Here is a 27450-nt window from a genome sequence, read left to right on the forward strand (position 1 = left end):
TTTACACAAATACTGAGTAGTGAGCTCTAGGTGAAGCTAGAAAACACTTTCTTCACCCACTCTCTTTCTATTGTTAGGTACAAAAAACAATTATGTTTTACATTTTAACTATTGTTAAGTACAAAAAACAATCATTCTTACGTAGATTAAGAATGAGTAACAGAAAAGGATCATAGTTGAATTACGTACAATGTTATTATAACAACAATAGAATGAAGAACAGAATAATGTTCTTACAGACAATGAAAGCATGCTATAGATAATGAGAACATTCTAGAAATACATGCCCACTAGGGAAAAAATGTGACCTAAAAAAAATAATAAAATTATATATAATATGAAAGAGCAACACAACCACGAATTAGAAAAACTCAGAAATGTTATAGTACTAGGAAAAGAATTAGAAATAAAAGACAAAGTATTTCAGAATAAGCTCTAGGAACATAGAGCAAGTAAACACAACAGATAATATCTTATGAGATAAGGTAAAAAGAAATAAGATGCTAAAAATCCAAAACTAACCAAGATAAAATATTAAAAAGGATATCAGAAACGGTGACTGAGCAGAGTGACAAGGACGTAACATATTTATAAATTTCCCATTTTTTTCAACTAAAATGGCCTGAAATAGTGACCATCACTCCAGCAATGTACTCATCCATGCACAGACGGTGGTCTTAAGATGTTTCCTGTTATAAGAGTCCAGGACTCTTTGAAGATGAGTCATACCACTAAGTATATATCTTGTCATACCATAGAGTAAGTTATAAAAGATTACTAGGATTGCATCAGATGTACTCAGTTGCTAATATAAAAAAGGTTTTGCTCTCTAAATATGGTACCTTTTGAATATCATTAAGGATGATAAGTACAGGTACTATAAAAAACATCCAATAAGTTTAAATTCATGAATTTATAATAATACTTTAAAAGCCTAGTTTAATACTGGGGAATGCTAGTGATCCAATTCATTATTTTGTAAAGTGGTAAAGAAAGGGACAGTAATCTACCTTGTATCCCAACTATGTCTAAATGAACAAAATATTGTATGAGAGGAAGTTCTTTTTTTTAAAAAAAAAGAATATATATATGTATTTTTATTTTTAAGTAATCTCTACACCCAATGTGGCACTTGAACTCACAACCCCAAGATCAAGAGTTACACGCTCCACCAACTGAACTAGCCAGGTGCGCCTGAGAGGAAGTTATTTTTATTTAAATGTTCCAAACAGGGGCGCCTGGGTGTTGGTTAGGTGTATGCCCTCCTCTTGGGTCATGATCCCAGGGTCCTGGGATTGAGCCCAGCATTAGGCTCCCTGCTTCTCTCTCTCTGCCTGCCACTCCTCCTGCTTGTGCTTGCTCTTTCTGTGTCAAATAAATAAATTCTTAAAAATAAATGTTCCAAATAATAACTTCAGAAGAAATAATATAATCAGAATATCACAATTTTGCAACTCCCAGTTAATGGAATGAGTATCAGTCTATCAGCACCACAAAGAAACAAATACCATGTGCTTCCTAATGAAGAACGTATTATCCAGGAGACAGCCTTGAAAATGAATCAAATCATACCTCCTGATCCAACTACCATTTAATAGGAAATAGATAAGACAGAGTAATATATTAAACCATACAATGTATAAATGCAATCTATAAAACCCAGAATAGAATCCTAAGGGATAAATAACCTATTTTTTAAAAAATAAGCAAATTATAAGAAGAAAAAAAAGAAAAAGTTGCATAAAGAAAAAAAACCCTACATATTAAAATGCATTTAAAAAGACATCCAGTTAAAATGCTTAAGCTTTGATTTTTGATTCAAATAACTCTGAAAATAAAATTGGTATTTCTTAGAAAATTGGAAATTTGAACAACAAATATTTGATATTAGCAAATTATTGTTAATATTTTAGGTTTCAAAATGGCATTGTTATGTTTAACAAGAGTCCTTATGTTCTGAGATACATACAGAAATAGGTCCTGATGGAATAATCCAAAGTTGTAACTTGGATGGATTTGGTATGGGTAAAAATGATTAGCCAAGAGACAATCATTTTTAAATATAGCTGATGAATATACTGGGGTTCATGATAGTATTATTTCTGGTTTTGTATATAGTTGAGATTTTCTATAGTTAAAGTATAGGATCTACTAATCTACAGTCTTTTTTCTGTTAGTAATTCAGGTCCAGAACTTGTATTTATTAAAGACATTATTAGATTTTCATACAGAAACCATGTAATATACATGTCATAGGAGGTGACTTTTTTCTTCTCTGTGTGGTTGTGGGGGTGCAGATGAATAAACAGTAGTTTGTCCAAGAGTTAAATGAAGTCATAAGATTATAAATCAAGAGTATGAAAAATAACACATTTCTGTTTCATCCATTGGAATTCCTTTTCAATACCACTATTCTGTAATACTACCTGATTCTCCCAATTGCATTAAAGTGCAGGCTCAGTACTTGCTTCAATAATCCAAAGTTATACATTTTACTGATAGCTGATTTCTGTCCACAGAATCACTCAAAGGCCAGGGGAAAGCCAATTAGAGTCCCAAAGAATAATTTATTATTCTTTTTTTTTTTTAAGATTTTATTTATTTGACAGAGATAGAGACAGCCAGCGAGAGAGGGAACACAAGCAGGGGGAGTGGGAGAGGAAGAAGCAGGCTCATAGTGGAAGAGCCTGATGTGGGGCTCGATCCCATAACGCCGGGATCACGCCCTGAGCCGAAGGCAGACGCTTAACCGCTGTGCCACCCAGGCGCCCCAGAATAATTTATTATTCTTAACAGATTTATCTACAAGGTTATCAAAGAATATCACACTGGTCAATGGAGGATTAATGATGACTTGCAGAGAATGTTCATCTGAGAAATTTAATTCGTATTTCGTCAAGAAATTAACTAGTATGTATATATATTTTTTAAGATTTTATTTATTTATTTGACAGAGATAGAGACAGCCAGCGAGAGAGGGAACATAAGCAGGGGAATGGGAGAGGAAGAAGCAGGCTCATAGCGGAGGAGCCAGATGTGGGGCTCGATCCCATAACGCCGGGATCACACCCTGAGCCGAAGGCAGACACTTAACCGCTGTGCCACCCAGGCGCCCCAACTAGTATGTATTTTAAATAAAACATCTAATAAGAGAATAGAAGGGGTACAGTTCTTTGTGTGGATGTTTGTCAAGAGTTGTTTATACAAACTTGTTTTACCAATAGAAAGAAGTTATTTTGCACAATGATTGATGAAGAGGGAAATCAATCACTTCCCTTTATTCGATGTTGAATCTAAAGATACTGCTTTTTTTCCCTCTTAACTTTTGATTTATCCATTTCTAACAATTTCAGGTACTAAATTACAACAACAACAAAAATTGTATTTCTTAGTCACAGACTCCCAATAAAATTTCTAGCATTTTTATAAAAGAGTAACAGCAGAGTAGTGAAAATGATATTAGAAAAACATCGGGAAGGCTGTGTTCTAGATCTGGTCCTACTAAAGGTCTTCTCTGACTTTGGACAATCATTTTTGTTGTTTTTTTTAATTTGTTAGGCCTCAAATTACTTTGCTTTTCATAAAAGGAGTAAAACAACTTAGATTTTATTCTATGTAATTTTCCAGTGTGAATATTAAGTGAAAGTGAGAGACTGAAATTATATATCTCTTGATAAATTAGCAAAAGGAAGAATGATTAACAGGTTAGAAATGATGGAAAAAAATAAAATGTTACCTAAAAGAAGGTAATACCTTTTGTACTTTTTTTAATCCGGAAAAAAAGAAAATACATTTAATACAAACATTATTATTTTAAAATAAGTTATCATAACTAACCAAAACATTCACAAAACATATGTAAAACATTCTAAATAAAAACGAATTGTTTTTTTCAAAAGCCATATGTAAGGGAAACAGGATGGAAAACTGTACTTCTAATACATGGTCAAAACGATAGTGACTGTGGATCAGGATGGAGTAGCAGAAACCGAATCTGCCAACCTGAAACCACTGAAACAGCAAGAAATATAGAGCAAACAACTGTTGTAAAAACTGATTATCAGACAACTCCTGAGAAATGGAAAACAAAGAAAAATAACCCTAAAATCGCTCCTTCACTGCCTGGAGAGAATTTTCAGTTCATAGATTAGGAAGGAAAACCAAGGTGGTTTCCCAGAGTTGAGGTGAAGCTTGGCTGAGGCTTAGTGTGGGCAAGAGTTCCGGAAGGGCCCTGAGAGGGAGAACCCTAGAGGTCTACTGAGTACTCACCAGGGTGGTGACCAGAGCATAATTTTGAGGAAACTTACCTTCAAAAGGATTAAAAGAAATAATACCTACAACTGAAATAAGGCCAGTAATAGTAATTCTTATTTCCAACTGCCAGAGAAAAACCTCACAATTCACGGCCCATTAGGTGAAGTACTCAGAATGGTTTTGCCTCTGGACTCAGGAGAAAAAATAACCATAGGCTAAATGTTACTCTGGTCTCACTTAACTAGGCTTAAAAGCTTCATGACAAAAAAGATAAAAAATGTCTCCAAGTAATGGAAGTAGGTCACAGAACAAAGCTCGAAAATATTTTTTAAAATATGAAAATATCCAGCACCCATACAATATGATAAAATTCCTAATGATTGGAGTCCAATCAAAAATTACATGTCATGCAAACAAACAGGAAAACATGACCCATAATGAGGAGCAAAAGCAATCAACTGAAACTTGCTTAGAAATAATAAAAATGATAGAATTAAAAATGACCAAGAGGGCCTTAACATTCCTCTCAGCTTGATTAAACTCAGACAGGGACAGGTTTATTTGAGACTACATGCTCTTTACTTTTCATTTTCTTCATTTTTTTTTTTTTTAAGATTTTATTTATTTATTTGACAGAGATAGAGACAGCCAGCGAGAGAGGGAACACAAGCAGGGGTAGTTGGAGAGGAAGAAGCAGGCTCATAGCGGAGGAGCCTGATGTGGGGCTCGATCCCATAACGCCAGGATCACGCCCTGAGCCGAAGGCAGACGCTTAACCGCTGTGCCACCCAGGCGCCCTTCATTTTCTTCATGTTTTTTTTAAAACAACACCCAGTAGTTTTAAATTCCTTCTCTACCTCTTTGAGGTATAAATCTTCTCCCAGACTTCTGCCAGCTTTATAACCCAGGCATGTCTTTCTCCAGGAGCTGGGAACCATCTCTTTGAAATGTAACCGTGAAGGAGATAGAACTCTCTTGCCCAATCTCTATGGGAGGGTAGAGGCCTAACTTTCAGTGTGCTATATTTAGCAAACACTGATAACCTAATCATAAAGAAGGCCATCTGAAAACTCAGGAATGAGCAAGGTACTGGATACAGCCCACTAACCAAACGTCCTCTCTCAAAGCCCTCCGGTGTATTTCCATCAGCTCACCACAATAGGACTACAATGAGTGCTAATTAGCAAGCTCTAGCACAACTTCAAGTGGCTTGATGTACTTGCAACTGAAGTCCCTGAAAAAGGGTTGGGGACAAATATTTTTAAAGTATAATGATCAAAAATTTTCCAAATTTAATAAAAAGCATAGATACACAGATTCAAGAAATTTCACAAACTCAAGCAAAAAGATATAGAAAGATCATATCAACACATATCAAAATCAAATTGCTCAAAGCCAGTAATGAAGAAAAAGTCTTTTTTTCCCCATCATTTATAACTATAAAATGTGCTTAAAAAAAAAAAAGATTGATTTATTTACTGGGGGGCGGGGGTAAGAACGGGCAGGGGAGGGGCAGAGGGAGGGAGAAACTTAAGCAGGCTCTGAGCTGAGTGCGATCTGATGCACAACTTGACCTCACGACCCTGAGATCACCCTGAGCCAAAAACCAAGAGTCTGACACTTAACTGACTGCACTACCCAGGATCCCCTAAAGGGTCTTTTTACGAAAAATTCTGTCCAGCTTATTTAGACACAACTGGCATACAACACTGTGTAGTTTAAGGTGTACAATGTGATAATTTGACACTCTTATACACTGTGAAATGAAATTAGTTAATACACCCTTCACTTCATACAATTATCATGTGGAAAATATTAATGCTCTATTCTTACAGCAACTTTTAAGTATATAATACAGTTTTGTTAACTGGAGTCACCATGCTGTCTTCCAAAATGGCTGTACCCATGTGCTTTCCCACCAGCAATGAATGAGAGTTCCTGTTACTCCTCATCCTTCTCAGCATTTGGTGTTGTCAATGCTCTGGATTTTGGCCATTCTCATAGGTGTCCAGTGGTATCTCACTGTTGTTTTAATTTTCATTTTCCTCATGATATGGGATGTGGAGCATCTGTCCATATGTTTATTTGCCATCTGTATCTCTTCTTTAGTGAGGTGTCGAAGTTCTTGACCCATTTTTAAATCAGGTTGCTTGTGCTCTTACTGTTGAGTTTTAAGAGTTCTTTATAATAGTCCTTTCTCAGATGCGTCTTTTGAAAATATTTTCTCCTAATCTGTGGCTTGTCTTCTTACTCTCTTGACACTGTCTTTGCAGAGATAAGTTTCTGATTTTAATGAATCCAGCTTATCAATCACTTCACTCATAGATTGTGCTTTCAGTGTTGTCTCTAAAAGCAACATCACCATGAGCACTGGGTGTTATACGCAACTGATGAATCACTGAACATGACAACAAAAACTTATGATGCACAATATGTTGGCTAACTGAACATAACGAAAATTTAAAAATAAAATAAATAAAATAAAATAAAATAACATAAAATAAAAAATAAAAGTGACATCACCATGCCCAGGTCACCCAGGTTTTCTCCTATGTTATCTTCCAGGAGTTTGATTGTGTTTTACATTTAGGTACATTATATATTCCGGAATTAAATTTTGTGAAGTATGTAAAGTCTGTGTTTAGATTTTTCTTTTTTTCTTTTTTATTTTGCATGTGACTGTACAATTGTTCCAGCACAATTTGTTGAAAAGATTATCTTTTATCCACTGTATTGCCTTTGCTCCTTTGTCAAAGATCAATTTACTGTATTTACATAGAACTATTCCTGAGTTCTCTATCCTGTTGCATTGGTCATTGATCTGTTCTTTCCCCAATACCACACTCTATTGATACCTGTAGCTTTATCATATGTCTTGAAGTCAGGTAATGTCAGCCCTCCACCTTACTCTTGTCCTTCAATATCATGTCGGCTATTCTGAGTCTTTTGTCTCTCCATATAAAGTATAGAATAAGTTTGTCAAAATCCACAAAATAACATGCTGGGATTTTGCTTAGGATTGCATTGAATCTATGGATCAAACTGGGAAGAACTAATGTCTTAGCAATATTGAGTCTTCCTTTCCATGAATAGAAGAATCTTCAAGATATACTTTTGAATGTGATACCATTTTAATTACTGAATTTAAAACTTTGAAACTTCACAGACTATTGTTAAGTTCACACACACACACACACACACACACGCACACACAAGGCAGAGGGGGGTACATCATGCAAGACAGACATTGAGTGAGCTGAGTCACTGGCTCATAAAAAGAAAACAAAACAAAAACAAAAAACCCATGAAATTATAGAACATCAAAGTTCTTGGGGGGAAAAGTATTTTAGATTTTACTTTTAGGTAAATGGGGTTTTTTAAAGGATTAGCATGGCTTAATTCTTAATTAAATACGGTCTGCAGTAACACATAATTACTACAGCAAGAAACTAAAAAAAATCAAATACCCATGTTTGAATAAATTTTATTAGTGTTAAAGTATGTAATTTAACTTCACCAAGTAAGAAATCAGTGTCAACTTTGGTAATAATGAAAGAAGATCTTACGTTTCTGCAAAAGCCTTAGAAATTGAAATGTTTTTCTTTGTTTTCTGATTTAGTCCTTCTCTACTAAACATGAAATGGTCGCCTGTAAATCTGTTGAAACCAAAGTTTTCACTTAAGGAAAATAATACTTTAAGATGTTTATCTCTTGCTTCAGGCATGTACAAAACAGCTAAGTATTAATATTTTTCTTATGAGGAACAGAAAATTAGACCTCTTAATATTGTTTTCTAAATGAGGTTTACACACACACTCACACACACACATACAAAAGATCAGCATAATGTTTATGTCTTTATTGAGTTGTGGTAGGAATAGTGGCTGAGATAGCAGATTACAGAAACTATATTCAAAAACCAACATACAGGGGCGCCTGGGTGGCACAGTGGTTAGGCGTCTGCCTTCGGCTCAGGGCGTGATCCCGGCGTTATGGGATCGAGCCCCACATCAGGCTCCTCCGCTATGAGCCTGCTTCTTCCTCTCCCACTCCCCCTGCTTGTGTTCCCTCTCTCGCTGGCTGTCTCTATCTCTGTCAAATAAATAAATAAAATCTTAAAAAAAAAACAAAAAACAACATACAGTAGAAGAAACCAGTTAAAATTCCATTTATATGAAATGTCCAGAATTGGCAAATCCATAGTGTTCAATTGGATTAGTGATTACCTAAAGCTGTGGTGGCTGGAGGGCCATGCTATTGGACAGAGGTTTCTTTTTTGGACTGATGACATGTTTTAAAGTTGATTGTGGTGACAGCTGCACAACTCTGCGAATACACTGGCCGCTGAACTGTACTCTTTAAGTGGATGAGTTGTACAGTCTGTGAATTATATCACAATAAAGCTGTTAAAAGCATGTAAAGAGCAAAGATTACTTCATTGAAAGAGTCACGGCAATTATGCCTTCTCTTTTAATTTTAAACCTCAAAGAGCTTTTGTTAGGAGCATTCTTAATGAAACTACCTGAAGCACAAAATGAGCTTTCACCTCTTAATTTGTCTCATTGGATCCCCATCTGAGGAAGAATTAAAATGCCTACTCACTCACTTCTCTATTTCATTACTTAACACTGAGATTGTGGTTCAAAGTGAATTTGATACTTCCCAAACCCTGTCAATATTAAAATAGAACTTAAACTTATGATTTAACTCTAAAATGCATACAATGCTGTTTCCTTTTTATGTAAATAAGTTACTCTTGGAAACATTCCATCTTATATAATTTTTCACTAATTTGGTACCTTGCAGTTGGTTACTGCATTCCTTCTCTCCCCTACATACGGCATTTCGGAAATCTCTGGAGATAAGAGCCTGACCAGTGCAAATCCTTCCCATGACCAAATAGCTGACAATCCACTTTTCTTCTTTGGGACTTTGTATCTTTTTGTGTAAACAATGCGGTAGGGAGAATCAGCAAAAGCCATCTATACAGAGGCTGGGGGGTAGGGTGGGGCAGCCAGAACAATGGAAAACAGGCCAAAAGCAAGGGATTGGAATCCACCAGCAACTCTCCCTTCCTTTCCCTAAAACATTTACCTACGCTCATTAAGTCCATCTGCAAGTGTCTTTTGACCACTTCTCCCTGAATCAGACAGGTAGTGGAAGGTGTCTCTGCCCCGACGGTGATTATCATCTAGGTGAAGGGATAAAAAGCAAGCATGCAGTTGTAATAAGTAGTAAAATAACAGTGTGGACGTCAGGAAATCGCACTATGCAGGAGAAAGCCATCTGCTAGAACTCTGGAGGTTGAGCTAAGGGAGAGTAGAGGATCATGAGTAAATTCAGGTTTTATAGAGGCTTTTTTTTTTTTTTTTTTTTTTTTTTTTTTTACAACTGGGGACAAAGCACAATTAGGAATGAAAGTAAATTAGAATGAGGAAACAACATTCACAAATTTTGGAAAGCCGACATATACCATAATATATCACAAAACCCTGAAAAATAATATAAAGGTCTAGGAATAACTACTAAATAATATCTAAAAGTTTTTCCTAGACTTCTCACTGTATACACTGTCATCAACTTTTATTATGACAGTGATCATGTAACATCATTTTTAATAGAGAGGGTTTAGTCTTTCTTCCAGAATAGTTGATCAGTTTTTTGTGAATTAAGTTTGGATAAATAAGCTCACAGAATAACACACAAGCCTATCTGCCGTTGGGAATATTCACTTTTTGAATCTTGTACCCCATAAATATAGGTATCTTAAAATTATTTTTTATATGATTTTCATTTAAAAGTATCAAATATGTTTCTGAGAGGAGAGAACTTCCATACGGACTAGGTATACATAACACATCCAAAAATATATTCCACCATATACAAACTGTATGTATCCTCAATTCAATTCAACTTGGTAAGACCCCAAATATTCCCACAGCTATTTCTTGTCCAGGAGAGAAAAGGAAAAGAGTGTTAGGGGCAAAATCAAAGTGGAAAGAGGCAGAGGTTTAAACAAGTGTGTCTCAATTATCTTATTTTTGCAAATTACACAAAAACATATGAGCATATTTACATCTTGCTAGGATAGCTGCCGAGGTCCTAGAAGGGGTGCATGTCGGGGGCATGGAGCTGAAACTTCTTCAGCTTGTCTATACAGCGGCCTTTGCAGAGGAGCAACCATGCTCCCTCTCCTTGGTAGAACTGAGTATATGTAGTTCAAAACACTAAATCACCAAGTAACAAGTTATCTTTCTTTTAGCACAGTATTTTCTCTACAATACATAAAGAAATTATTTTTAAGTCAATCTACCAGTCAATGTGAAAAATAAGGAAAATAAAGTATACATTCCATTTCGTAATTTATGTTACTAACTAGGTCAGATCAACAGATGGAAATAAACCAGGACTTGCAGAGAGGAGATCTGCTTAAGAGATGTGTTTTTCAGTAAGGCTGGTGTATTAGGGATCATCAGAGAAACAAATAGAAGATATATATTATTCTTGTTTTATTTCAGATTACATTATAATTTTCCACATATTTTTAAATTTTATTTTTCCCATAAAGATTCTTATCATGAGGAATTGGCTCACATGATTTTTGGAGGCCGACAATTCCCAAATTCTGCAGTTGGCAAGCTGAAGAGACCAAGGAGAGCCAGTGGTGAAAGTTCTAGTCCAAGTTAAAGACCTGAGAACCAGAAGAGCCCATGGTAGAGGCTCAGTCTAAATCCAACAGGCTTGAGACTGCGAAGAGCTAATGTTTCAGTTCAAGTCTGAAATCAAGAAAAAAACGGATGTCCTAGGTGGAAGACAGGCAGATGGAGTTTCCTCTTAGTTGCAGGAGGGTCAGCCTGAATAGATGAGCTCACCCACATTAGGAAGGACAATCTGCTACTGAATCAAATGTTAATTTCATCCAGAAGCTCCCTCACAGATACACCTAGAATAATGTCTGACCAAATATCTGGGTACTCACTGATGAGTAAAGTTGATATAACATATAAAATGAATGATCACAATTGTTTTTGAGGATCTCAATGGTCCCCCCAACCCTGCTCTGAGATCTGATGCTTTACAGCAGCAGATCTCAATTTTGGGTATATATCAGAATAATGAGCTTCTAAAAATAAGGATATATGAGAAGCACTCCTAACTAATTAAATCAAAATGTCCAAAGAGAGACCTGGACACACACACTCCTTTTAGGTGAATCCTATGGATTCTGCTAATTCAGTACAACTACATTAAAGGATTATTTACTGTTTTTTTATACGGTTCACATTATCCGTGGGAGAACCCTTATGAGATTCCAGTGGCACCTCATTTCACCTACATTAAAAGAAGTTTTAATGTGAATATATAATTATATCTCCCATTGTCTTTGATCACAACTTCAGAACTATATTACAAAGGAAACTGTCTCATGTGACAAGTACACATTCTAAAGTGCATCCCAAAGAGTACTCTCTATTCCAGTTTGTCATCTGTGCCTTTTCAGTCCTCCCATACGATCCCTGTGAAAATACCAGCTAAAGGAGCCTTCTGTCTCTATGATTTCTTAACTCTCATTAAAATTACTGATACTAGTTAGAATGCACTACAGCCCTGGAGAGGAGTCAGTGATGCTTTGAGTCTCCACCACATGAATAGCCCCTTCTCATCAAAGCAGCTCACCTAGTTCCTTTCACATAACGTGCCATACTCTGAGCTGCTACCCTGGACACAGTCCTGACTGTGCCTCCTTCAAAAGCTGCTATCTAGAGGGTGGCCAGTGATCTATGAAATAATCTAAGGCAGAATGCATTGCAGCAGGGGTAATAATTAAATGAAAAGAGACTGAAAACCACACAAAAACCTACTTACAGATGCTCATAGCAGCCTTATTCATAACTGCTAAATCTTGCAAGTAACCAAGATATCCTTCAGCAAGTTGATGGGTAAACAAAGTTTGGTACATCCAGACAATGTAATATTATTTAGCACTAAAGAGAAATGAGCTATCAAGTCATGAAAAGACATGGAGGAAGCTTAAAAGCATATTACCAGGTGAAAGAAGCCAATCTGAAAAGGTTATATAATATATAATTCCAACTATATGACATTTTGGAAAAAGCAAATCTATGGAGCCAATATAAAGATCAGTGGTTGCCAAGAGTTAAGGGAGCAAGGAAGGATAAACAGAGAGCACAGCAGAATTTTAGGACAGTGACAGTAAAAATACTCTGTGTGATACCATAATGATGGATACATATTATTATACATTTGTCTAAACCCATGTTAATTGCAACACCAAGAATGAACCCCAAGGTAAATGATAAACTGTGGGTGATTATCATGTGTCAATGAATGTCCATCCTTGGTAAAAAATGTACCATTCTGGTAAGTGATGTTCATGATGTGGGAGGCTAGTATGTGTGGGGGTGGGAGGTACAGGGGAAATCTGCACTACGGAGAACAGTGTAAGGATTCCTCAAAACATTAAAAACACTGTCATGTGATCCAGCAATCCCACATATGGGTGTATATATAAAAAATAACTGAAATCAGAATCTCTAAGAGATATTTGCATCTTCATGTTCATTGCAGCATTATTTACAGTAGCCAAGATATGGAAACAAAGACCTATTTACAGATGAATCGATAAAGAAAATGTGGTATATACACACAGTGGAATGTCATCTAGGCTTAAAAGGAAGGAAATCCTGCCATTTGCAACAAGGATGAACCTACAGGAAATCATGCTAAGTGAAATAAGTCAGTAACAGAAAGACAAATATTGCATGATTCCACTTATATGAGGGATCTAAAATAGTCAAACTCATAGAAACGGAATAAAATGGTAGCTGTCAGGGCATAACAGGGAGGGAAAGGGGAAATTATTTTTAAATGGGTATAAAGTTTCAGTTATGCAAGATGAATAAGTTCTAGAGATCTGATGTGCAGTATAGTATTTGCAGGTAATATGGTATCATGCACTTTAAAATATATTAAGAGGACAGATCTCACAGTAAGTGTTCTTACCACAACACACACACACACACACACACACACACACACACACACACACAGAATACAAGATAATTTCAGAAAGTGATGGATATGTTTAGCACCTTGGTTGTGGTGATGGTATCACAGATGAATGCATATGTCTAAACTCATCAAAATGTATACATTGAATGTATTTTTTGCATATCAATTATACACCAATAAACTAAAAACATTTCATTAGGAACACTTGGAACTCCCAAAACTTGCAACCTCCAAACCTCAAAAAATCATAAACTCTAGAATCTTATCTTCAAATTATATATTTGAAAAAAATTTAAAAAGCATGTTTCTAAATTTAAAAATGATAAGTAATGCATATGAAAAAATGGACAATTTAAAATATATCATTCCAGGTTTTTTATATCATATGGAATTTTTTAAATAGTATACCAATACATTCCTGTTTTAGATCGGGTGTTTTAATTCAGTTGTATACAATCAAATACATTTGGTGTCAGTACATGGTAGGGGTGAACTGGGCATACACCTGGGGAAGGGAAAAGATGGCAGGTGTCTCTGTCCAATCTTCTTTGCAACATGAAAACTGCTCCTACAGGTAATAATACAAATGCTCTTTACTAAAAGGAGGATTCTTATCTCCAAAATGGTCTTAACTGAATATCCCTGTATAGAGCTTTCTTATAGAAAAAGGTAAAACAAGAATCTTTTAGATTTATGAGTCATGCATTGCTGGAAAATGTCCTGTCAACTGGGATATAAAATAAAGATATTTCATAGACCAACTGTCCCCACTCTGTGGAACCATTGTGCAACTCAGAGAACTTATTTTTTTTCTTTTTGACCCACTTTTATCATTATTTCTATAATTAAATATCAACTGATTCCTTTGTTATGTTTTAATTTTTAAAAAATAGTATTGCTTAACTTAAATAGATGTTGAAACATCTGATTTCAACCTGTCTTTTTCTTTATATCTAGCTGTAGGTATATCTATACCATCTATATCTTTATATCCACAAGCAAAGTGGGTTCTGAATAGCCTAATTTTCTTTCATAATTCTTATAATAGCCTTCGAGTTACGTAAGTCATCACAGTGTTCTGAGCATTACCTTGGCGATGTCTATAAATTATCTACTAGTAGTTCAATTAATTCTGACTTATGTAATTTAGTGCTTATATTATTCTTAATTAGATTTGTTTAAAAAGGTCTTGAAGGCACTTATATCAGCAAACTGGTGTCCCATATGCTTCATTGTTCTTATACATTTATAAAATTCTAATACAGTATTTTATCAGCCTCACTCTTTGGCCTGATAAGCTAATTTATGTCTTGCAAAGAACAAACTGAACAGATTTTCACGACGGATAAGTTGTTAGGGGTGAAGGTTCACTCCGTTCCCCTAGAAAATCTAAAATCCTCAGGGATATAGATCAGTAGCCTCAACAGGCTAATAAAAGACAAGTCTAGGATTTCCACTACCCTCCTTACACTATAGCTGCAGTGATCATTCAGAAATATAAGCATAGAGAGCTACAAAAAAAGGGGGGGTTGGTCAACACAAATTATAATACCATTTGTTCAGCACTGGGTAGAGGGAGATGAATAAAGCAGACGTGATATATATTATCATGAAGCTGTTAGTTCAAAGGGAAAGGCATATAGTAAACAAACATAAAAATAACTACAAGTTTTGAGAAGGTCTTTTAAAATCCTGCACATTTCTTTGAAGGAAAATAGTAAAGGAAGCATTTTTTGGACTGAAACCATTTCTCTCTATAAAGCAATTTCTAAACTGAGGTTAATGGCAAGATGTGACTGGCCGGTAGGAGGTGAAAGCATTTTGCGTGACTGTTCTAGACAGAGAAAACAGCATGGACCAAAAAGTACTAGTGAAGGTTCTCCAAAGAAAAATAAAAAATAAATATAAAAATAAATATGAACATAAACACACACACACACACACATATAGATGAGAAAGAGAGAAAGAGATTACAGGAATTGACTCATGTGGTTATGGTCCCAGGATCTGCAGTCGGCACACTGGAGAACCAGGAGAGCCAGTGGAATAAATTCTAGTCCGAGCCCAAAGACCTGAGAATTGGGAGCCAAAGGTATAATTCCCAGGCCACATACGAAAGCCCAAGAACCAGGAGTGGCGATGTTCCGGGCAGGAGGAAATGGATGTCCCAGCTCAAGCAAAGAACAAATTCACCTTTCCTCTGCCTTTATGTTCTATTCAGACCCTCAGTGGATTGGGTGATGTCTGCCTACATTGGGGAGGCGGATCTTCTTTACTCAGTATACCCATTCAAATTTTAATCTCTGTCGAAAACACTCTCAAAGACCCACCAGAAATGTTTACCAGAGATCTGAGCACCCCTTAGCCCAGTTAAGTTGACACATAAAATTAACCATCACAAGTCCATCGTTTGTCAACTTGGTGTCCATATGCATCTCTTAAAACCACACTTAATCTTCACATAAAGACAAAAACAAGGTCTTGATTCCATCTAACATGATACAACTTTTCTGCGTAGAACTGAAAATGCACTAATCCTTCCCTGGAAGAGGAGGTAAACTCCCTGAGTAATGTTTACTCTTTTCCTGATATCCCATAAGTTAAATACACTGAAGTAAAATTAATAATGCTTAAATACTGATTTATAAGCAACACATCTTATGTTAATGATAGGGAATCAGAGAGGAAAGAAAACAAAGATATAAAGAGATAAACAGTATTGGTTTCTGCTGCTGGCAGACAGAGGGATAGGGAGAGAGACAGGCATATTCACAGCAAAATCAGGAAGAAATACTCATGACACTTACAGTCCTCATTTCTATAACTGGTCACCTGGTTGTAGCTACCTTTTTCAACCATTCATTCTGTATTCCCTTTGTTTTCAGCAAGCACCTAGATGGTCATGATACTCTACCTAGTGGGATGACCCAAACCTTCATTCCTGAAGGCTCAGGGCCATTAGCAATCCTGCCTCCATTGGATTTTTGTAGTTCTCCATCAACTGTAATCACAGGGCATGGTAATACTAAGACTCCCTAAGGGATCTCCTACATTCCCGATATAATTCTCCTCGGCTCCATGGTGGAGCACCAGCCCAGATTCCCCCTGGTAGTCAGGATCAACCATCCCAGACAGCACAGGCACAAGTATCCACCAGTTGATTTGGGGGGGAAAAAAAAAAGTGAAATCCTATAGATGATGGTAATAGTAAAGGGAAGGAACCTTTTTTCTCTCCTCAAGACATCCATCCCTGTGGCTGGCCAGCTATTTGCCTACAACTCCAGGTGTCCCTCCATCTGTTACTCCTTCCTTCTCAGGAGGACGACTTATTTCACTGTGAATTTAAAGGGGAAATTGGGCACCTGTAGCTCGACTCTGTCTTCCCCCTTTTTTGGGTAAGAGAGGTCTGCTGGAAGCACACCTTTCACAATCCTTCTCAAACACAAAGGATGAAGAGTGAAGGGGTCTCACGTGAAAAACAGCTTTCACCTGTCCAGCCTATCTGTAGGGATTGTAGGTCAAGTTCTTTAATATGGATTTTAGGATGCAGAAGCTCAATTTCCCTTAAATATAAGTTTTATCAGTAACAATGAAGGTAATATATTAATTAATATATTTGTTAATGAGATAAAATATTAATCAGTAAATGTTACTAATTATGTAATATATTGATTCCTGCAGCAGAAACTGGTTAGATGGTTACAAAATTCATTTCCTCTTTCTTTTTAAATATATAGCTTGAATACATTTCCCAACATGCCTTACAATTAGGTGTCAGTATGCAAATGAGTACTTGCCTGTGGGTTATAAGTGGAAATAAGGTACACCATTCCCAAGCCTAGAGCACAAAGCATCTCTATATGATCCCCATTCTTTTTTTTCTGATCTCGGTCAGATGCAGAGTGTTCAGCTACATGACCTCTAAGAGCCCAGGGCACAGAGTCACTGCATAGAAGGAGAAGGCTGCCCTCCAAACACATGTAGGGAGTGTATGTGAGTCAAAAATAATCATCTATGGGGTCCTATCTACTGAAATTTGAGGCAGTGCTCGTTAGAGCAGTTTAGGGTAGAAAAGAGTGGTATCATTATCAGACATCCTTTGAATTGTTAACATCTGGTGGTTCAACCAGGTGGATTTACATTTCCTTAGACTTCCAATTACTTGGAGGGCAGTTATACTCTAAGTAAAAGGGAAGTCACTGAAGTGTTTGAAGCAAGGGTGTAATATGATCCAGTGTGTGTTTTTAGAAACATCACTCTGGTTGCTGGATGGAAAATAAAAAGGTCAACAGTGATGGATAAGAGACCTGGCAGGATGGGGCCAAGTAGGAGATCTTATGGTTATGACTGGGAAAGTAGCAGAGATGGAAAGCAATGGTAGGAGCTACAGTTTAGGGTTAGACTGATAAGATATATTAAAAATTTTGGTCATTTCTATGGAGTGATTTCTTTAAGCCATAAAAATAGCAAAATGAGACAGTTTTAAATTAAGTTTTGAGCTCACAACACTCCACCATCCACCTCTTTCAAATAAGTATCTTCAAGGACCCTTTCCTTACGTATGAAGAATAGCTCCCATATTAGCAAGGGAAAGAGAAGCAAAAATAAACTACTGGGACTACATCAAAATAAAAAGCTCCTGCACAGCAAAGGAAATAATCAACAAAACTAAAAGACAACCTCCTGAATGGGAGAAGATATTTGTGAATAACATATCTGATAAAGAGTTACCAACCAAAATAAAGAAAGAACTCATATAACTCAACACCAAAAAAACAAATAATCCAACTAAAAATGGTCAGAAAACATGAACAGACATTTCTCCAAAGAAGATATACAGATGACCACCAGACACATGAAATGATGCTCAAAATCACTCATCATCAAGGAAATACAAATCAAAGCCACAATGAGATACACCTCACACCTGTCAGAATGGTTAAAGTAAAAAAGACAAAAAATAACAAGTGTTGGCAAGGAGGTGGAGAAAAAGGAACCTTCGTGCACTGTGGAAAACAGCATGGAGGTTCCCCCAAAAATTAAAAATAAAAATACCCATATGATACAATAATTACACTACTGGGTATTTACATACTAATTCACAAAGATATATACACCGTTACATCTACTGCAGCATTATTTACAATCAACAAAATATGGAAGCAACCTAAGTGTTCACTGACATAATCTTTTAAAAAGTGAAGGTATCTTCAACCAAACTTCAAGCAAAAGATAAATAAAAGAAAAATTAAGAAAAAAATCTTAATTCTGAAAAAAATTAAAGGTGTTAGTATAGAATTTTAGCAACATATAATCCTAATTCTAACCTTCTATTTCCCCAAAATCAGAAAGGTGTTTGGAGGTATGTGAGATAAGGCTTTATTGACAGCCCTTAGTGCATATAGGGCCCCACAAAACCTGTCTCTATAAGTATTTAATATAAATATTTATAAAAGAACATTGTAAATTATAAATTACTAGAAACATTATCACAAAAAGATACAAGATTCCTCGATAAAATCCTTAAAAAAATACCAGTAAAAGTACAAAATTTTCAAAGAGAAATTGTATTTCATTTTTAAAGATTTTTTAAAATTTATTTATTTGAGAGAGAGAGAGCATGAGAAGGGGGAGAGGCAGAGGGAGAGGAAGCAGACACCTCACCAAGCAGGGAGCCTGACACAGGGCCCTATCTCAGGACCCCCCTGGGATCATGACCTGAGCTGAAGACAGCCACTTAACTGACTGAGCCACCCAGGCGCCCCATGTATTTCATTTTTAAAGTTACATTTCACTTTTCAGTTTGAGACCAATTTTGAAATGTTAGCAGTATTCTCCACATATGGTAAGATATCTTCCATTATGGAAAGAATCGGAGTCATTTATCGTTAAAGCAAAAGTACCATAATTATCTGTAATCAATATCACTTCCATAAAAATGTGATTTTCTAGATCATGAGATTTCATGAAAATGACCATTTCAAAAAACTCGAATTCATAATGTAATTCCAAATCAATACTTACAGATGTGCAAAGGAAAAGCTGAGTAAGTACTAAATGCAGCACGGGAACAGTATTTGGAATATAATCATTTCTACTACTCATTGTCTTGGTTTCATTTTAAATACTTATTAGATTTTACAATTAAGTTCTTATATTTACTCTTCACTAAATGTCAGTGATTTAAGAATGATTTCCCTCTAAAGACGCCAGATTTTCAAATACATTTTTAAAAACCTTGGTCTTATATTAAGCACATCTATTTCCATCTCTAAAAATTGCTAATCTTTCTATCAGCAGTTCCTAGCCAGGCATGTATTTGCTTATAACGATTTCAGGCATCTAAAACAGAATTACACTTGTATTCAAAATTTTTTATAGATGAAGAGCTACAGTGAAATGAAGGTCATTTATCATAATTTTTGAGGAATGGAGTAAAAAAGAGTATTTACATGAAGTTCCAAAGGATACATCATGACATGTTTCTGGATTGTCAATCAAATGAATAGAAACTTTGAATATTTTCCACTTATAATTACTCTACAATGCCATTTCTAAATGTACCATAAAATTCTTCTTGCTCTAATCTATTATAAAACAATTAAACAAAGTATACATAAAAATTATGTGACAAAGTATTTTTATTTATTCAGTTTTTAAATATTTTCAAATACTCCACAATAGCTTATAAAATAATTTAAACATATGTGCATATCGCATCTCTTCCAAAAGGCTTTAAAGTTTATTAGAAATTCCCTTTTTAGGGGTAGAGTTATTTTAAGAAGTAATCTCATATAAATAATTCAAACAATGTTTTTTCTTTATCTCTGTTAAAATTAACTTTCCACTATCTACAGTAAAACTTTTTTATTCATTGTCACTTTGTAAAATTTTTTTATTCATTGTCACTTCCACTCAATGTTGAAATTTGTAGTTCACTAAACTGAAACATGTGCTCAAAGTCTAAATAGTTGAACAAATTTCTCACAGCTATGTTGAGGTTTTCTCCTGTTCCAAAATCCCTATAATTTTATCCAGTAAAAGGATCACATATGTACTAATATAGATTTCTGTATGTATTTTACACTGTAAAATGCTACATTGGTTTTATTTTTTCTCATCTATAAAGCTTTGTTAAAGTAGACATGTTCCCACTTAATATCCAAAATATCATCCTTGAATATAAAACTTTAAACATTCTAAAATATACATATCTCTTTGTAAACCAACTCAAAACTATGCCTTTTCTCAAAAACAGTCGTTACACAAATGTTAAATTACTTGAATAAACAGCAGTAAGAAACTAACATTATTAAGTCTGCACTGTCCACTAGTGGCAAGAGATAGCAAATGCACATTTATTTTAAAATATAATTTAAAACCCATTCTATCTTCAATATTAGCTTTCTCAGTCAAATTTAGAGCCCATTATATAATAAGGACAAATACACATACACTCTAAACATATATGATTTTTGTATTCTGAACTATTTTTCTCGTATCACATTAATTTACTGTCCTTGTTCACACTCAGAGACATCATGTTCAGTTAGATACCTGTGAATATAAATACTATGAATCCGTATATCAATGCACCTGTATGAGTACACACACGTACACTGTATACACATACCAAGCTGGAAACAAAACAACTCTGACATCCTCACATGAACCTATAAAGGAGAGGTAAACTTTATGTGGCTTGTTAGCTTTAATTATTTAATTTACCCCTCATTGAGAAATGTTCTCAAACTAACTGTCTGTGGCTCTCACTGAAATTACCTTTTGTTAATAAATGATTTTTCAGCAGGAGACATTTGTTTAATAATATTACGAAAAGCTCTCCCTCATTTTAAATCAGGAGTCCACTGTGTTAACACAGCCGACTCTTCCTGAACCAGTGCGTGATCATTACTCTGAGGCCTCAGAACGCCCGCTTAGGACTCAGAAGTCAGGCGAATGCTGGCAACTAAGGTTCCTCATGTGATTTCAGCAAACTTAAGTTAATGACTCTAAACTTTACCACTTGCTGGAAACAAACCTGAAGCAACATTAATACAAGATTTCATAAGCGAAGAGAAATATTGCTTACCACTTTTTTTTTTTTAAACAACGGATGGAATAGTGTTTTTGATTAAGGCACAACTACGTACTTGACTTAGATACTCACCTTCTTTAGACAGCTGGTCAGCACACATATGCTTTATATGCATGGATATATATGTGTGTGTGTATAATGTATAATACATAATATATAATTAATGTAATACATATATAAACAAACACACATATATACACACACAACTAAATGTAGAATCATTTGAAGCATTTGGCTTGTCATCATTTTGTCAGGATTTTTCTTTTCTTTGCTCATTATTCTATCCCACATGCTTACCTGGCACAAAGCTTTGGTACACACAAGATGTGCAAATAATATTGTCTTAACAATGATTATTAATAAATCATTGAAATGGGAAAGGTTCATGACAGCATTTTATTGATGAAAATGCAAAGGAACAGTATGAAGGCAAGTGGGGCTGATCTTGAATAACCCATAAAGCCTATATGAAAAGAACCTAGGTGCACTTGCGATATATTGGTATTTCCAGACTGCTACCTAAAGTAAGAAGATAAAATTGTTTACTGTAAGTGCTAGGATATAACAGCCTCTTTAGCAGTCCACTCACATGTGCCTGGAATGGATAGTTAATTGTGTCACGTTGAAACCATTAAAATATGTGTTACTTAGAACAAGATTTCTTAGGGGTTGAGTTTGAGTTCCCATAGACATATGAGTTAAAATATCCCTCTGATGGAGGAAATTCAATTTTTTAACTTTTCCTCTTGTCTATGGAGCTTTCTGCCCATGAGGCTACACATCTGACCAGAGAGAACGGTCAGCTTCACTTCCTCCTCTTCACTGTGTGCGTCCATACCTCTTTCAGACGGTTTGGCTTTGATTCTCTCAGTTCTTCGTATTTCCATTTCCACACAGACAAAGCTGACTCTAGTCGTTCTATTTCTTTTTCCAAAGATGAGCGCATTCTAAATAAAGAATTAAAATCAAAATAGATTTACAATATAAAAATAATTTTAGGAACACATTCAACTTTTGATTTCCTCTTTTCCTTATTTTTATACTTGTATATGACCATTGTGATCACAGAAAAACTTTTCTAGCTTATAAAAATTACAAATATTGAATAAAACTTGGTTTAATTTGTTATTCTGTCAATTAGCGTTAGAGTAGGTTAAACATATTTTTTTTTATTTTATTACGATATGTTAGTTGGTTAAACATATTTAATTTGGCTTTGCCAGTATAAAAATATTTGACTTTCTGCCTGCTTTCTCCTGTATTATTCATGCATTTCTCCCATTCTCTTATTCATATTGTTTCCTTATATAGGAGGATATATATATATATATTTCTAATTTTAACATGGCTTTTATCCAACTTCATACTGTGACTATACATGAATGAAGAATCCTTTGATACGAAAGAGAATCCCAAAGAGTCCATAATAATTTAAAAAATCAATAATTCACTGAGGATATAAAAATACTTTAAAAAAATTTGCAATTTTGTTTTAATGAAGCAATTTTACTGGGATCTTTATTTAAAATAATTGAAATTAATTTATCCATTTGTACAACAAATGACAGAGGTAGGATTGAAATCTGGTCCTTTAATATTTCAACTATTGAATTTTTTTTTGTATGCCCATATGTCTATCAGAATGAGTCACTGAAAATAATTGTTTACTTCTGGTTGTGATTAGCATATATCGACCTTTGCAGATGGCCAATCCTCATCCGTCTGGTGTATCAGATTAGCAAAAAACGCTCCATCTCTTCTTTACTTCCATCGACAGAATTGCTTTCCCTAACCCTTGCTTCTAGGCTTTGACAATGGGATATTAGCAGACATGACAGACCCAGATGTCTGAAAAGAATCTGTGTGGTTGGGCTTCCTCTCTTAAGTCTCAGTCATCACTGTGAAAAGAGTTTCCCTGAGGAATTGATGTCCCCAAAGAAAAACATAAAGTAGATCTGAGCCCAACCTTACTATGGAGACAAGCCCAGCGGGCCCACCTTTTTTGTATCCATATGGGCAAAATAAATAATTGTTTTAGGCCACTGAATTTTATGGGGTGTGTGTGTGTGTGTGTGTGTTGTTCTGCTGTGTTTTTTCTTCAGCAAAAGATAACTGACATAGAAAATGATTCTTAAAAGGGGGATGCTACAGGAAAAACGGTGATAAAACATAAGCAGCTGGAAAAATGGTGATATGTGTTATTTAGCAGTGAAACATGATGAAATCATCACTTGCAGTTTTTTAGAAAATGGAAAATGTGCCTGACATCAGCAATGGAATGCTAGTGGGCACCATGTGGCTGAGCCTTCAAAGTGTTTATGCAACTGGTTTTACCTTCTTGTATTTTGGCCACAGCAATGAGAACTACATAGCGATGCAGACTCGCTGCTCCCAGTGGGAGTATGAGACGGGATCATAACCGGTCTTTCCTGCAGAGCCCAGTCTACATCAGTCAGCCTTTAGTTGGCTCACAGACTCCAGCTGAATATAGTCTGATTGTTTTCTACCACTGAGATTTTGTGGTTGTTAGTTACAACCTTATTGTAATTATAATTAACCAATACACACACTTGGGTCTATTTTAGTTATAAGGTCATTAGAAGGATCTTAGAAACATATTCACAGATCCAGAAAATGTACCCAGAATCAAAATTCAATGCCATTTACATATTTATGAGAAATATGAATCTTCCACGCAGCGATACTATGAAAATAATTTAAAATAGAATTAGGTCATAAATATATTAGTTTAATCCAATCAATGGATAAATAGCTTATTAAAAAGTTATATAATTATATTTGCATAAACCAAGCCATAGAACTGAAGAGAACATGTGAGAATTAGTTAGGGTTTAACCTGAGGAGACTCAGGTTGCAAAAACACCAGCACCATTTATGACTATAATTTTGAATCCCTTATTAACAGCAAATATATTAAAATTAACAAACAAAAACGCTTCATATAAAAGTCTGTGTCCTATGAACACTGCCTATGAATGTTTATAGCTCCAGATTAACAACCTCAGCCCAAAATCCTGGTAGATAAGCAGACCTAGGCAGCTAATGACACCCAAGTTACTTACTAAGATATTATTTTTATCCTTAGTGACTATGTTTGGGATTTCAAGAAGAATGGGATGAAATATAGAAATAATGAAGAAATTCCCAAATACTAATATTTGTTGTCACATTTAAACAGAATATGTAAAAGTAATAATACATTAAAATATGTTACATTTTGGCATTTGGATAATTTTAATGTTTTTGGATGATAAGGCATATTTGAATATTTAAAAGAAATTGAGTATTGACTTAGACTTGTAAATTTCAGTTGCAAAATATAAGAAAATTTCATTAAGTTTGTAACTTCATCAGAATGTTTAAGAATCACCATATTTATAATTTTAATTTACTAGTGTTGCATGAGAAGAACATGGGAATCTTTTTTTGTCAGGGATTAAAAATTTTAAAAAGGAAAAGGAATATAGTAAATTAATAAAGTGATTTTATTAAAGGATATTAATTAACTACATTTGTGTAATTTAAGCACACATTGACAATTTTTCTCAAAATTTATCAGTAAAAAAATATAAAAATTTACTTGAAAATTTGAGAAAAGTCTACATTTTAAAATTTCCAAATTCAAAATCATACATGTTCAGAAATCACTATCAGGTTTTTTTAATTTTTTTTGTTATATTATGTTAGCTATCAGTTTTTAACATTGCACTTTAATAAATCAAATGATAATGTTAGAAAAACCTCACATTAACGTAAAAATGATTTATTATTATTGTAGAATCAAGGTTGATCCTCAAAAATGTCATCAAAAAGTACTGGGGTTTTTTATAAGAGGTTCAAGAAAAGCACTTTATATACTAATTAAACTTTTAATCTTAGTTATAGAGAAACATAGATGTATTCTAAAGATATAATTATATCTATATTACACCTAGACTTAGAATAAGTAGTCAAAGCCAGCTTATGAAATAAAAATAACATAATTTTGCCCAAGTATATTAAAGTGAAAGAGATTCCTATTCCTTATTTAAGGCAAATTAGTAATATTTAAAATATTTAAATTTAAAATTTAAAATATTCAAGTATGCAACTTCAATACAATAACTAATATTTTTACTTCACTGAAATAAAATTATGTATTTTTATCATGTAAAATGGTACAATTTAGTCAAAGAAGGGAAAGGACAGACAATTCATAAACACATATTTAGTGGTAATGTGATACTCGGATATTTTTAGTATGGCTTCATGAAAAAAAAATGTTATGACTCTATGCAAGCAAGCACTGAGGACATAAGGATATTGTACACTTAAATTTATACAGCAGAGGGCACTCTTTAAATTCTTAATTTCTGGCCTAATCAATTTATATTTTAGAGGGATTTTCAAAATCGAATAATTATCCAGTTAAATTTATAACTGAAATTTATATTATCATATCATTTGAACTACAACTAGGCAAAGGAAAAAAAACCCTAATTTTACTCTAAATAATACTGCATATTTTATGCACTTCTTTTAAAAAATAAGGTTCACCAAAAATGTAGTATTTTTAATATGATGATATAAACTTTTAAAGCTCTAATTGCTAAAATATATAAAATTTGCAGAACTAAAAGATAAGGTGTGAACCAAAATGATTTTTATGGAAAGATATTATATTTCTATGCAATCTTTTGATACTTTGTTAACTATCATGATCCCATAATAATTGAACATAAAACTTGGACAAATATATAGGCAGGAAAATTAACCAAAGTATTTTTCAGGGATGAAAATTCCTGAAACATTAATATATGGGGACAAAATTAATCATTTTTTAACTATTTCATTGTATAATAGCTAAGAAGTATTTTCTTAAAGGTCTATTAATGTCAAATGCTTTTGCCAGACAAAAACAAATTAATCTAGATATCAATTTTTCTATTAGTTCAAATTGTAGAGTTAGTATCAAACTATAAATAATAAATCTTTATAAATATGTTTTAATTAGCAACATATTTGTCACTTTGTGATTCTACTCCCAACATTTACAATTACACCTTTGAGCATTTTCAGCATCTTTCAGCAAATAGCCAAACCCATATATAGTTAATTTAATTAGAAAAGAGATGAATTTAAAGAATACTATAAAGATCAGAGATGTTTGGAAGGATCAGAGACCAAGACTCAAAGGCAATCTCGCCAGGAACAAAGGACTACTCTCATGACACAGAGCTGATCCTATGAAGACCTCACCGCCTGTTGCCTATACACTTTCTTGGTGTCAGGTATGTGTCTGACAAGTAAACGTTCCAAATTAGCCAATTTAAGTAGTAAAGGATATTAATAGCTCAAAGAATCTTTTCAAGGAGATTCTGGGAAGATCCAGAGAAGCAAATGGGGAGCCTGCACAGCCAGGAGTACCAAAGATGATGCCATAGCAATCTTCCCATCAGCATTTCACTGCAGCCACCATTTAGGTCCAGACCTCACAGCATGACCTCAGTACCACCAACTCCAGACATGGCGATTCTTCCACTAGAGACCAGAGACCACTGCTGCCCCTGGGAACAAGACGTAGCTTGAAACAAAACAAAACAGCCTTTTTCCTCACCAGGATGGATTCTGGGTGCTCTCTTTTTCTTGGAGCATTAGCTTCTGCTAAAAAGTCTAGGGGGCTACATCTGAAGAGATGTTCCCATGTCAAGTGTCTGCACCTTAACTACAAGAGAAACTCAAGTTGAGACTTCCTAGCAATTTTGTAGTCTATGCAGAGAAACAGACTCCATCTCCTTAGGAAGGGGATTGCCCAAACACAAAAGATACTATATAGTAAAAAACAATTGCAAAAATACACAAAAGTGATTTGAAATGGATTAAATAGAAGACTGAAACCATAAAACTTCTAGAAGAAAACTTAAGGAAGAAACTCCTGGATATTGGTATTGGCAATAATTTTTAGAAATCGACGCCAAAAATCGACAGGCAACAAAAGCAAAAATAAATAAGTGGAAGTACAAACCAAAAAGCTTCTGCACAGGTAAAGAAACAATCAACAAAAT

General features: G+C 34.6%; 1 protein-coding gene across 3 annotated transcripts in view; it reads right to left on the reverse strand.

Annotated features, from left to right (window-relative positions):
- Positions 1 to 27450, reverse strand: part of CCDC102B (coiled-coil domain containing 102B) — a 93187-nt gene that overhangs the window by 57353 nt on the left and 8384 nt on the right. For all 3 annotated transcript variants that reach the window (XM_040632444.1, XM_008685884.2, XM_008685881.2), the window contains exon 3: positions 22224 to 22332. In XM_040632444.1, coding sequence (XP_040488378.1) covers positions 22224 to 22332 — 109 coding nt within the window. The remainder of the gene's footprint in view (positions 1 to 22223; positions 22333 to 27450) is intronic.

Source organism: Ursus maritimus, unplaced genomic scaffold (assembly GCF_017311325.1).
Source record: "Ursus maritimus isolate PB19 unplaced genomic scaffold, ASM1731132v1 scaffold_18, whole genome shotgun sequence".
Classification (NCBI taxonomy): Eukaryota; Metazoa; Chordata; class Mammalia; order Carnivora; family Ursidae; genus Ursus; species Ursus maritimus.